The sequence below is a fragment of the Amblyomma americanum genome, chromosome 1, assembly GCF_052857255.1.
Source record: "Amblyomma americanum isolate KBUSLIRL-KWMA chromosome 1, ASM5285725v1, whole genome shotgun sequence".
NCBI lineage: Eukaryota > Metazoa > Arthropoda > Arachnida > Ixodida > Ixodidae > Amblyomma > Amblyomma americanum.
In genome coordinates this window covers 196683143-196696973 of record NC_135497.1, presented here as the reverse complement: position 1 = coordinate 196696973, position 13831 = coordinate 196683143, and the positions used below count along the sequence as shown (strand labels likewise).

The 13831-nt window shown below is 48.3% G+C and overlaps 1 protein-coding gene across 1 annotated transcript in view; it reads right to left on the bottom strand.

Annotated features, from left to right (window-relative positions):
• Nucleotides 1-4147, bottom strand: part of LOC144114471 (S-adenosylmethionine synthase-like) — a 37730-nt gene extending 33583 nt beyond the window's left edge. Inside the window, exons 1-3 of the mRNA XM_077648221.1 lie at nucleotides 3941-4147; nucleotides 825-902; nucleotides 1-123 (exon numbers count right to left, since the gene is read on the bottom strand). Of these exons, the coding sequence (XP_077504347.1) occupies nucleotides 1-123; nucleotides 825-902; nucleotides 3941-4079 (340 nt within the window). The 5' untranslated portion in view covers nucleotides 4080-4147. The remainder of the gene's footprint in view (nucleotides 124-824; nucleotides 903-3940) is intronic.
• Between the last annotated feature and the right edge of the window lie 9684 nt (nucleotides 4148-13831).

Genomic DNA, 13831 nt, shown 5'->3' with positions numbered 1-13831 from the left:
CTTTGGTGCTGCAGTCATAACCTATCTTCTTAACAGTCTCTCGCACAATGCGCTGGTAATCAACCACAGCATCTGATGTGATTTCTCCAAACACCATTATCATTCCGGTCTTGGTAGCAGTTTCTAATAGAAAAAGGTATGCAGTAATGTAATTGAAGCTTTATTCCCAAAGGTTGAGAACAAGGCACCGACTAAACGCCAATATGTTAGCTTGAGGTAGTCTATGGCCTAGATAGCAAGCATAACTCAAGCGTTATGGCCGTTTCACATGATGCGACTGTTGCCGTAGCACAGTGCAAATTCTGCCGGCGTGCGACAGAAATGTGCGTCGTTCTCGTCACAGGGCCACTGCGACAGACTTGGTCGCACTGTCGCAGTGATGGCCACAGTAGTCAGCTAATAGGAGTTCAGCGACATGACAGGAAAATCTCGAAAACGTTTTATTGAACATAATGCATCACGGCTCAATGTTATTACCCACGATTACGAAATCAACGCCTGCCTTGATGTGTGACATTTACTGCAGCCGAAGAATTTTCTGCCACTGAAAGGCTGCACCGACGCTCGGGTGCCTACAGCCCCGATTAAATTGGAATGTGAAACGGCGGCCGCGATTACCGTCGCTACGACAGTGCGACTGGGCCGCAGTTTTTAGTTCGCGTCGCACCATGTGAAACAGGCATAGCTCTCCACCACAGTATTAATATAAGCAAAGAGCACTGCCTTTTGCTTTTCACAGATCCTTCCATGCCCCCTTATGTGCAAGAAAGGAAAACAGGCATGTCTGACTATGAATACCCACACAACAAAACAGCAATACTTACCACACGCCACTTTGGCATTGGGGTCTTGTCTCAAATGGGCATCAAGTATGGCATCACTAATCTGATCACACATTTTATCTGCAAAGAAGTTAAAACAGCATTTTCAAACATGTCCATAATGAATATGCTAGAGATCAGTATAGCGTGTACTGAACAGTTTATTAAATTCACAACGTAAAAATTGTTTCATTATAGCACAAACAAAATGATTCACTAGCAAGCAACAGCAGGTGCTGTGGCACAATCCACTTGTGCATCCAGTGCAAATTCTCCAAAACCACTGGTCTTTGTAAGCAATAAGCAGTTTGCAGCCACGGCTGTTTCAGAACACAGTAAGTCTCCAGGTGGCTAGTACACAGCATCATATACACCATTATGCAGTGCCACGCACAGTTTCCACAGTGGAGAAAGAGATCGGTAGATTAAGCAGGTACACAGACATTCACCACATTCCTCATCCTACATGACAGCTGCTGCGATGTCTGTGCAAGATATTTAGTGTAGCTCTGTAAAAGATGGCCACACAAAAATATGACAAGTGAAGCAGAATGCTATACTCTGTTTCATACATCAGGTACAACGCCGTCAAAGCTAGCGCTCTTGTGTGCGCTGCCTGCATCCGCGACCAAAAAGTAGTGTTCCTTGTGGTGAGCGAAACATAGATGCTTTGCCTGCAGGCTTACTAATGATACATTTGTCATGAGTTTGATTAAATGCACTCTTATTGCTGACGACACTGTCACTTTCTCGTGCCTTAGGCAACTCACCCACAAAACAAAGGAGAAGTAATACGCTTCCCTATATTTTTCCGTGCGGACTACTTCCGTACCATCTGCGCCATTGCACCTGATGTATGAAATGGAGTACAGTATTTTTACAGCCGTATATTGAGTGCAAATCGCTCAGGTCACTGAATGAATATATCCCACACTGATGCCTGTTCCATAATCTCCAAACAAGTTTCTTCACATTACCTTTTTTGGCTTCACGATAATGCAACAGGGGCCTGAACTGAGCTAGTTTCAAGCTGGCCCCACATAAGTAGTAGTGCAAATTTTGCACATGGCACCGAGTACAGCAAGCACTATTTCAGCATTCATTTTTGAGCTATTTATGCTCAGCTCAAATTCAGACACCACTTTTCATGACAATAATAATACGCTTTTGTGGCGCAAGGGCAACTTTGATCAAAGAGCGCCACGGCACCAGGTATATTAGCCTACTCAAGGTGGGGCCCCGAGACCCATTTTCCAAGCATTTCACCCAACAGAAGCACCAAGCCAGGCCAGGGGAGAGCTTGTACTCATTGTATCACTGGTGGGTATCAGACGGCACTGGTGATCAAACCCCTGCACCTCCAGTATGTGCGACGGATGCTCAAATGACTAGACCACCATTGCAGTCAACACCACTTTTTCTTCAAATGGGTGCTTGAATTAGGTTCAAATGAGACCACGAGAGAAACCTTAAGATATTTGTGACAGACAAATACGCCCCTCTTTGTGGAAACCTCTCTTGAATGATGAAAGGCAGAAGTTTCTTCTGGTACCTCCGTGCCAGGTGCACAATAATAAAGCTGAATAGTGGCTGCAGGCTATTGCCTGTATTGCCCAAATGTCGCACAAGAACTAGAAGGCGATCAAAAATGGCTCTCCGATTTTCGAATACTTCAGATGGGTAACATGCGATGCCACGGGTGCCAGAGCATAGCTCTCACAGTGAAGGAAACAGGTGGCAACAAGCGGACCTGAAAAGCACACATTTTCACGCTTCCGGTCTAAGACATTACAGCCACCATGTCAGTGCAGCCACTGTATGGCAATCTAAACAAAGCGGAAGCACCAACACTGATAACACGGCAAATTCAGTTCTATTACCTCAATGAACTGTTGCCTCAACTCATCAAAAGAGGCTTTTATGGAACAGTCAGTCCAGATTTTTAAACTACAACACAAAAGGCTAACAGAAAACAAACAATACTGACAAAATCTGCGAATTCCAAACACTTTTACAGCACTTAAAGTTTTCATACGCATACTCGAAATCCTCTGGAAGCAGTCCCACAGAAAGGAAAAGAAAAATGTGCATTTCAGCCGTTTGAGCCTATACGCATAAATCACTCAGTGGTGTCGGAACAGCTCGTATGAGTTCTCTTAAAAGGCTGCTGGTCGCCGAAAAACGCGCGAAAGAGAACCGTCCGGCCTTTTAACAGGAACACTTAAAGCGCGACTGTTCCATATACGTTTGACGGCATAAGACAACGGGCGCGCCAAACCGTGAGTGAAAACGTCGTCTGTATGCAACCAAGTGGAAACAACACAGCCATGAAAGAGGTAATTCCAGTACTTCGGCACTCTGTCGTCAGCGCCACGATACGTTATCACAAAGCGGCCTGGCTTATCGCCGAAGTTAGTGGGCAAGTCTAATTCTAGGCGCCGCGACGGCATGCGAGCGGCAAGAGTATCGACGAAACAGGGATCGAGCGCGAAGCTGGGAATCGCCGATTCGTGCGGATGATGAAACGCTTAGTTCGCGCACAGCGCGCAGTGGATTCCGGCAGAGGGCCACGTGAGTGGCAACCGAGTAGCAACGGAGTACCACGTCCGGCGATGGTTAAATCCATCGGTCTTAGGATAGCGCAGAGCTGAAGGCGTCGCCTGGAGGTTCAGCTTCACTCTGCTATGCCAGCACTGCTCAGAAAGTTACGGCGAAAACGCAGACAGCTGTAGCAAATGTGCTGCCCTTTAAACAGGCGCGCTAACCCTAACACAGAAGCGTGTGTATCTCGCGCACAAAAACGTGCTACTCATCGCGGTCTCGCCAAGAAGCCACGCGTGGAGCCAGATATCCATGAAAGCGCCGAACCTCAAAACACAAAATACGCGCTAGTTTCCGCGGCAGCTAAGTCTAGGCGTACCTACAAAGGTATCATTTCCAAGTAATTGCAAAAGAAGGTTGTTAAGGTCTTGATTGCATGAAAACTAATCACACTGCTTCAATATAAGAGCCAGCCGAGCTTCAAATGCTTTAACACAGCTGTAGCGTTCTTTCAGCCGAGCACCTTGGGAAAATCGCCACAAAACCAAAGACGAAAGGAGAATGTATGGACTACTCACCTGTATGTCCCTCACCGACGGATTCTGAACTAAAAAGGAAAGTCTCCAACGAATCATCACCAAGTTCTTCATTGTCGTGTACGTCGTGCAACGCTTCACCGTTTGTAAGAACGTGATTCCCATTATTGATCAATGCCATGATTACAACCGAACTGAACACAGTAGAGCGTGCACAGACGTACTACGGTACGGATAGAGGCCGACGAGATGGCTGCGCTTGCTTATATATACCGACGCTTGAGGCCACGTGATGAAGCTCCGCCTTCCTGGAAAAGGCGCCATCTTCAACAGCTGCCGGATGGAAACTTCCTGCATGGCCCGTTCAAAGGACAAATCGACGTCAACCAAAAGCTGTTTGCTTGGAGTTACGAACGTATGAGTGTACCCGCACGTGTAAAGCTTGTTCCGTTTTGCTTTTTAAGTAGTTCCTTTAGTTTTCTGTTGGCGCTGCAGTACTGACTGTCGAGGCGCCCATCGCTGCTGAAGATATGGAAAGCACCTCCGCTTGAAAATTGGGATTCGCTACTTTATATACGCAATATTTAAATAAAATCCCTTCTTTTAAACCATCACTGTTAATTCGATGCGGTTGTCCCAAATTTTATTTTCATATTTCCACGCGTCGTATTCTCTGATAAATCCAGTGCCCAAAGGTTTCCCGGGGAATTTAAATTAGGGGGCTGTCTAACTAATTTCCTGGTGGGGGGGGAAGGGGGGGGTGTTGAGGGCTTTTATTTATTTTTTATTTGTGTCGTACATGTGTCTGTAGAACTAGCAACATTAATGACTCTAACACTCATGCCAAAAATAACTTCATTTGCTCAAGGACTGAACCCGTATTTATGAACATACAAAACTATAAAGAAGGACTACATAAAATGTGTAGAGAAACTACACGGCAGTTCACATTACTATCAATAAACCTGATAACGAAAACTAGCGGTTCAGCAACACTCGTATAACGCAGACGTGGAAAAACTCTGTAAAGCATGCACACATGTGCACTAGGCATGACAGATCAGTTCACTAATTACGCATACACACCAGGAAGTAGAATCCATGCCCAACGCTATATACACACGCGGAAGGTGTATATCGGAGTTTTGATATCAGCCACGACGACCTGCGTGACACTCACACATCTAGATATGAATCTACGGCTGCTACACACAACATTTGGTCGAATTGCGCAAGCACATACATTTTGCACATCCCGAGCATTCACTCAATAACTAACCTAGTAATATAAATATAAACCAACACGTGAGCGCTTGTGTACTTCCTACAGATAAAAAAACTGAACAAATATATGCGCGCATTCTCAACCTCAGTTACATCCGCCCGAGTTTCTTACTGTAATATCTTGCTATAATACCTCCTTGGTAAAAACAAGGATGGGGGGGGGGGGGTGTACACTTTCCCTAGGGGGTGTTAAGTAAATCACGGTCAGTGCCTCCACGGCAAGCCGACCGTGGCGGCTGCGTTTCGACAGAGGCGAAACGCAAAAGGCGCCCGTGTGCTGTGCGATGTCAGCGCACGTTAATGAACCCCGGGCGGCCTAAATTAATCCGGAGCCCTCCACTTCGACGTCCCTCATAGCCCATGTGTTGCTTCGGGACGTTAAACCCCAAAATTCAAAACTTCTGCAAGCGAAATGACGAGCATTACTTTGCAGTATATACCACGCAATTGAAGTAATTATAATATGTAAATATATACGGTTCAGGAGAGGCTTACTACTCATTTTGCAGCCCCAAGGATAAACACTGGGGGCATGATGCTGGCTGCGCTGGAAGACAGCTCGTCGAGTACCACTTAGCACAAGCAAGGTTTCGTGTTTTCCGTGAACCGGGGGCTGCTGCTTATATAAAACCGCATAGAACTGCATGCTTGCTCGTCTTGCACGACTTGCGCGTGTTTGATCTCGCGACGCAAGTTCATCGCTCTGCGGGAGGGGACGCTTGTGTACATATACACACAGGGACCATTCGGCGAACCCAGGCACTTACACCGAGGCCATCCAGAGATTGCGGCGGCGTATCACCTCCGCTTTTGGTTTCGGTGACTGGCCCTGGCAGCTGAAATGATTATTGCGGCAGCAATAATGATAAACAGCGTGCGCGATTTCGCACCGGTAACAACAATCGAGTTGGCCGTGTCAGAGACAGCGCGGCTCGAAGTCGTATATAAATAAGGGTTGGACTTTTCGGTTTCTATTTTTCAAAAATTCAGCGGACTTTTTTCGGTGTTTTGTTTCAGAATGCAAGTTTCGGTTTTTTTTTCGGCGAATATTATTTTCGATGAATGAATTACTGACTTTTTTCGGTGATTCAATGTGACAGTTCTGTGCGGTCAAAAGTCACTTTGAGTCTATCTTGGCATTTCTGCTAGTGTGAACAGTTGTTAGCGGTTAACATAATTTACCGGTAATTTTGCACTTGGAGGTATGCTTACAGAAGGAGTTGCTTCCGTCATTAAAAAATAAACGCAAGTTTAATGAGTATAGCCGGCAGTCAAGAAGGCAAGCGGAATTTACTTCTAAGAACTAGGCTGACAAGTTTTCTTTGGTTTGTCGCGCTTGGTTGAGCAAGAGGGCGGGGCATCACGTGGTCTGAGTGTTGATGACGGCGATGGAGCAGTGGCTCAATCGTCGCGGTAGCCCGAACATGACGCTTTCTATGACGAACATGTACGGCTTGGTGTCAGTGTTCTCCTCGCACGCGATAAACCTAGTTAACAGACTAACTGCCCTAAGCTTGTTATGATAGTGAACAAACAGTGCTTAGCCAGGAGACAGAGAGATGGTGGTGCTTCCCAGTCTGCAGACGAGTGTAAACAACCGAAAAAACAGCTGAAATCACACAACTGCGCGGCTTATCCGACAATGCCTGCTTATCCAACTGGCTTCCCTATTTAGTTAATTTTCTACTTTGAGTGTAACTCGTACTCAGCAGCCAGCTAGCTGTGCCCAAGAATACTGACCTTTTCGGTTAAAATCGAATTTCAAGAACTAAGTTCGGCGTACTTTTATCGTTTTTTTTTTCAGTTGAAACCAAAAATTCAACCCCTAATTATTAAAACCAAGGAGTTTAGATTATACAAAAAAGCGCGTTTCTTCTCTTTTTCGCCCTTGGATTTCGCAAAAATGCGTCGGCCGCTGACGCGGACAGTGATCGAACCTGCAGCCCAACGTTTAGCAACGGCAAGTTATGGCACAACACGTGGCGAAAGCGGGGGTCGATCGATGCGCTAGGTTGTCTGCTCTGCAGGCGAAGACGCCGCGCCTCTTACGTCGCGGCCAGATAAGGCTCTATCGCGTCGCGGTGCTGGCGCAAGACGAATATGCGCCGAGACGCGAATGACGAAGGCGGGTCCGCCAGGCTTTGGAAAGAAGGCGCCTATGGCTGTTGGCAGCAACGCGACTACATCCAGAACGCAGCTTAATGTTCCTTCATTCGAGGGGCAACGAAGCCAGAACAGAATCGCAAAGCCTGTCGAATTTCTTGCACTTTCAGTGAGTAAAACCTGGCATAACGTGATTTACCTAAGCGCTACTTCGCGCCCTTTTGTGATTCATTAATCGCGCTTGAGGGTCGATGCGCGAGTACTCGCTCAGTACCGTCTCGGACGGAGGGCGCTCTCTGCTGCCGCTGCTGCCAGAGGGCCCGTCTCGACCTCGAGCCACCAGGGTCGGGCCGCGGCGGCAGCGCACAAGGGCGCCGAGCGCTTCGCTCCCCGCGAAACAACGCCGCCGCAGGGGGCGAAAGAACGCCGCGCATGCCGGAGCCTCGTCTGCGCGAGAGCTCCGCTGCTCGGCGTTGCTTTCTGCGTGCTCAGCACCAACTAGGCACGTCATCAGTTTGCGATAAGCAAGGCGCGCAAGCCTTGGCAATCGCTTGACCAGCTTTTCAAAACGATACTTACCGCTTTTTTTCTTTTCGGCGGGGTAGGGAGGGAGGTGGCTGAGGAGGGTTGAGGTGAAAAGAGAGCCTCGCCTTTTGGGCGCGGGTCGACAAACAACATTCCGATGGGGTCCTTTTTTTTCCCCCCCCTTGGTCCTCTTCCTTCTTCCTTTGAACCTTTTCTAAGCCCGAGGAAAGTTATGCGAAAAAAAGAAGATGAATCCAAAATAACGACCGATGAAAACATGGGCCAGCACAACTGTACGGCATTCTATGTGCCCGCTCTTCATTCAGGCGTGGCAAGAGATACCCGAGGGTGAAAATTTTGGAATATTTTTTTCGTGTCCTCTATCTGCATTTGTAAGCGACGCGTGTCCGAGTGCGGTAGAGATCAGAGTAGAAAAAAGCGGGGTGTGGTTTGAGAAGAAAAATTATCACCTTTTGACAATAGGTGAGTTAGTCGAGGATTTTTCTTCCTTTTTCTGCGTGGAATATTAATTTAGAAGACAGTTTAACGGCTCCCCACTAATGGGGACTATAGCTGCTATCGAAATAGCTCATTGTTCCAGACGATTCCACTGCGCAGGCTTCCCAGGAAGCAACAAATGAAGTGAGGGACAGAGAGTCCTACAACATTGCTCTGTTAGAAGAATCCTGGTCCATTCGAACGTATAGTGTAACTCTGGCTCCGTTTTCATTTTCTTGTCGTGTAGTGCTGCCTTACCACCACTGTGAACGGATGGCGAAGTCTTGTGTAACGACTAAAAGGGTGCGGGAGAATAAATGAAACAAACAAATCGAGCTGGAGCAAGATGGAAGTGTAGTGACTACGTAACGGTTGTCGTCATGGCTGACGCCGTTACAGTCTGACAGCGCTGCGCAGGTCAGGGGAGGAAGTTTTGGTTGAGCTGGTCGAGCCTCTGCATAGCCGACCATCCAGGAAAGTGGCCCTGCCGCAACCTTGTCTTTGTTCACGCGCCTCGGCCTCTCTAAATGGTCTTTTGTCGGGAAAAAAACAAGGGAAAGGTACCGGTAGCTTCTTTCGGAATTCCATTATGGTGTCATATATACAAAAGAAAAAAGTGCTGGGGAACAGATTTCTCCAAACCGAAAGCCGTGCCGATGTTAACAATGAAGATGTGTGGGTAAAATCTCCCGAGACGTACCGATTTTTGATCCCTCCCTCCTTCCTTTTCTCTTTTGTTCCCCTGCCAGGAATGAAGCAGCGAACGAAGCCTCGTCGGCACGGCGGATCACATGACGACCGGCGACAGAGGCGCAGAGAAAGCTTGCGTCGCATGTTACAATAGATTACACTGCCCGCAAACGCAGGGAAAATGAGGTAGCACGCTGTAGTTCTTCGCCTCATTATTGTTATTTACTGCAATTTCTTTCTTTTGCTGAAAAATCTAGCGCTACATACGGAGAGCAAGGTTGCGCACCATTTCGCAAGTGCTTTGCAACGGGAAAAGAAAAAAAAAAGTCGAGGAACGAACCAAGACTGAGGTGATGCTATCGATTGCCACAAGAGTCGCGGGCTCGGTCGCGTTGCGGCGAACGCATGGTATCATCGTTAGGGAGCGGGGAAAACTTTCTTCACTGAAAAGTCCCTGTCGTGTCTCCCTCCAGGAGTTACAGATGCCCGGAATGGTGACTCTACTTCAGGCGAAAATGACGAAGGCAGCCCTCCGAATCGTGCTAAAGACAAGGACATCATTCTCGTATCTTCCACGCTTCATCCCCGAACAATTTTGAGATTCGCTTTCCCTGCGACGGCTCGTCGCGTCGTTCGCGCAGCGGTGAAGGCCGCGACGACGAGCTCGTATCGGCGTAACTTTTGGCCCGTCCAGCGGATCGGAGCAGCGCAGCTGCGGCCCGCGGCTGCGCTGGCTGCGTGCCTAGCGGCAACAGCTGTCTCCGCACGCGATGGGTGAAGAACAGAACGCGCGCTGGACGGGCTCACAAAGCGAGCGAGCGTTTCGTCTGTCTGTGTCCTTGCCACGGAACCCCGAAGGAAAGAAAGAAAAATCGAAAAAAGAAGGAAAAAGTGGCAATAATAAACAGAACAACGAACTTGAGAGAGGGTCGAGCAGGGGGGAATGTCAGCAGCGAGCGGAAGTCTAAAATGCTGATGTCCTATACGCACCTGCATCAAATGATCTGGCATACATGGAATCTGTATCATAGTTTTCGGGGCAGCGCGGGCACACAGACTTAACACACAGACAGAGCGCCTTGTCTGCGTGTTTCTTTACTCAACCGTGTCCCTGCGCTATTCCGAAGATGTTGCACCAGCTTCCATCTGTATCACAGGCCCAATTGCAGCATTTTATGGAACATTGTTACATGTAACATATTGCCATGCGCCGTGTAACACTGAGGGAGGTGGAGGTCTGCCTTTTCTCATCTTTGAAATACTTACGGGCAGTCAAGCAGGTTTCCACTAAGCTGCCGCCGAGTCTTGCAGAAAACTCGTCCAAACGGCCCAAGATCCCCCGACCTGCAGTCCCTCATGACGAAGAAACACCATTCACGAAGGAGGAGACAGCGCTTATAAGACGACGGCCCAGTAAGAGAACGCAGAACGAGCGCTGAGGAATATATTAGCGATTTTTAGTGCCCCCTTGTCTCAAGCGCTGTTTTCTACCTCATGAATACAAACACTGGCCAAACTTTCAATTCTACTGAAAAAAAAAAACAAGCATGTGCTGCCTGTCGAGCTGGGGCCGCTTCAGCCTCGGCGCACTGCCAGCTGGACCATGAACCGATCAGAGCTAGAATGTGCTCGGAGCTCTGCTGGAGAACCGCGCGCGATGCAAGTTTTTTTTTTTTATTCGAGAAGTGTGCCATGAGGCATAAGTTGAAAGAAGGAAGGGGGGGAAGTGAAGAACGAAGACAATTCTCGGATGTTTCAGTGAGAATTAAAATCAGCGCGTAGTACTTGAGAAGAATAGACGCCAGATTCCAGTCATTTCATGCTTTATTCTACTGCGCTACACGTTAAAGTTATTTTTTTTTTCAAGCAGCTGGGAGCGAGTGACTTAGAAGCGGCATGGCACGAACCGCGAAGGGTTCATCCTCCCTTGGAAAGCCGACTTTGTTTAGGGCATATTTCCTGCAGCGCAAATGACCATAACGTGGCCTTGTCCTTTCAACAGCGTCGCTACTCATGACGACCATTCTTAAAGGTGCACTAAAGAGGCATCTGAACTCGTCTTTTTACCGTGGCAACCCTATCTACACGTTCCGAGCATTCTTAGAATGTTCTAATTATTATCCTGTGCTGCCGATTGCCCTAATTAAATCGGATTAAATGTCCCTGCTCCTGCCCCCTTTTTTTTTCCAACTGAACGCAGTAGGTAGGCGGAGTCAACCAACGCGTGGAGTGCCTTTCAGCCAGTCCAGTGGCGGCTTCGCTTTCGCTTTTATTTTGTTTTTTTTTAGGTTTCTGTGAATGAAGAGTTTCAGTCGCAGACAATATAGCCGCAAATTAGGCCCGCAGAAATAAAAATAGACGTGCACTCTTTGATTTACGTATCACTCCGGCGATGGCAGAGCGGCGAGCCGCCACGGGACTGGTTGACGCGTTGGTTGGCTCCTCCTAAAGCCCCTTCATGAGCTTTTCTAAAAGCGTATCTAGGGGCTTTAGCTCCTCCTGCCTACCGCGTTGAGTTAAAAAAAAAAAAAAGGCGGGAGCCGGAACGTTTGTTCCGATTTAATTAGGGCAATCGGCCGCACCGGACAATAATTCGAAGTTTCTAAGAATGCCCGGAACATGTAGATAGAGTTCCCGCGGTAAAAAGATGAGTCAGATTCATCTTTAGTGCACCCTTAAGAAGGTTAAAGGGAGCGAGATTGACACAGCCTTTTAATTGAACATGGCTCTCTTTCTCATAATGATGAATGGAGCCAGCTGGACCTGAACGGAACTAATAGACCAAGCAGGCTGGTGTCGGCAGCTAGCCCTACTTGGCGCGTCCCGCGCTTCCAGAGGGCAAAGTAGACTTGCAGAAGCCGTGCGCTTGTTTCTGTTGAGACGTTTCCGCCAGGCTTTGCGTCGCTCGGCGTCCTGCGAGAAGCCTGGCCGTGGCGAACTGCGCTATCGTGCCGAGAGAGGCAATGCAACGACACCACTGGGAGGGGGCGCACATCGCTTCGGCCAACAACGCGGGGTCAGCTGGCTGGTATAGTCGAGAGCCTCGCGATCGACGGGGCGCGCTTTGCTTTCAACGGTTCGGTGGAGCACGCTCTCACGTGACCCAGGCCGTTGAAGCACAAACACGGCTGTGGCCGCGCGCAGCTGCTCGGCGAGGGGGACGGCTGCCGGTGCTCTTCGTGGAAATGGCGGCCGGAGTGAGAGTGCGCCGCTGAGGCCGAGGCTGCGCCGTCGTCTCAGACCCTTCTGGGGGTCATGGTCAAGGGGAGAGAGAGAGAGAAAACGCGAGCGGAGAAATGCGACAGCAGACGCGGGTACGTCCGCGATGGTGCCTCGTACGACCAACCGAAACCACAGACGTAAAGCAAAGCGACGCGCTGTAGCAATTCCGAAGCATGCATGCTGGCTTGGAGATTTGTCGCTGCAAGGAGCGTCAAAAGTGAACGGAGACAAGGCCTCAGCAGAGCATGCGACTCGTACCGACTCAAATTACAACGACTATGACCATGACAAGTGCGGTTCCATCGAACGGCCGTGGCATGACCAAGTTACCCAGTTTCTCTGGGGGCGTTATAATGTCGCAGCACAGACCAATGAAAGGAAACCATCCGTACAGCTTGTCGGTTTCAAAACGCGCTGAGTGCGTAGCGGCTACACAGTAGTAGGCCTGTCAGCGTGTAACACGCATAGGTAAACATGATGCGCAGTCTGTGTCCAGATTTCTCGTCTGAATGCGAGCAGCAAGCACCCCTGTCCTTCCTCTCGGCACATCGTCCTAGAAAGCAATCTTGAGCGTCTCGCTAATCTGGGGGATAAACAAAAATTGGACAGGGCACTTAAGCTCCGCATTACGCGATAGCGTAATAGGTTAATTCTTATATATGCCCAGGTTGATCTTCCCGAGCGACCAACCATTAATTTGTCTTTCATCTGCTGCGGTGGGCAGTTTGCTCACTATTCGGTGGGAAGGTTGTGATGACGCTGCAAGGTCACGTGACATAGGTGGCCAACCTGTTTGCCCCAAGGTTGCTCACTGGGCACCACCTCCCGGGGTCATGCTCGTGATTTTTCGCTCACAAAGCCGACGAACGGGGCCTTTGCTTATCCTACCCTCCAGTTTATTAGGAAATTGCGCGATCTCATCTCGGCATTTTGTTAAAACTGGCGCGGGTTCGTGCCCTGAATGGTGACGCCGTATTCGTTGTTTTGTTTTCTCCACAATCATTCTAAGCCTTCGTTTACGCGCGACTTGTGGCCTCTTGCTTCCTGCAACTTTTACCTCCTCGGTATGAAATCCCTACTATATATTTTTCTTTTGCACACATAAAAAGTATATTAAGGATAATGTTAGCTTAATTTACGGATATCCTTGCCTGATATTAGCGCTGAGTAGTCGATTGTATTCTGCCATATCGTCTATAGGCCATGTATGCTCTTTAGATAAAGCCTTCCAAAACTAAGAGAGAAAGAGCTCCAGATTGAGACGGCATACTTGACAAATGGCGCCTCTCGTTTTAGGTGAGTGGGCTATGCAAACCGTTCGAGGAAATAAACACTGGCGGTCAGGACAAGCAGGCTGCCGGAACCAGTAAATCACCGGGACATTTCGACGAATCTGCCCTGAAAAACATGCGGCTGTTTCCGCTTCGCATTTTTCGTTTCCGTTTTGCGTGCCGGCGTTCGATTTCAAGGATATGCGGACTATGCAGATAAAAGTAAAACAATTTTCACAGACACGTGTTAGAAAGCTTATTAAAAAAACCCAAACATCCCCAATAATAATAATAATAATAATAATAATAATAATAATAATAATAATAATAATAATAATAA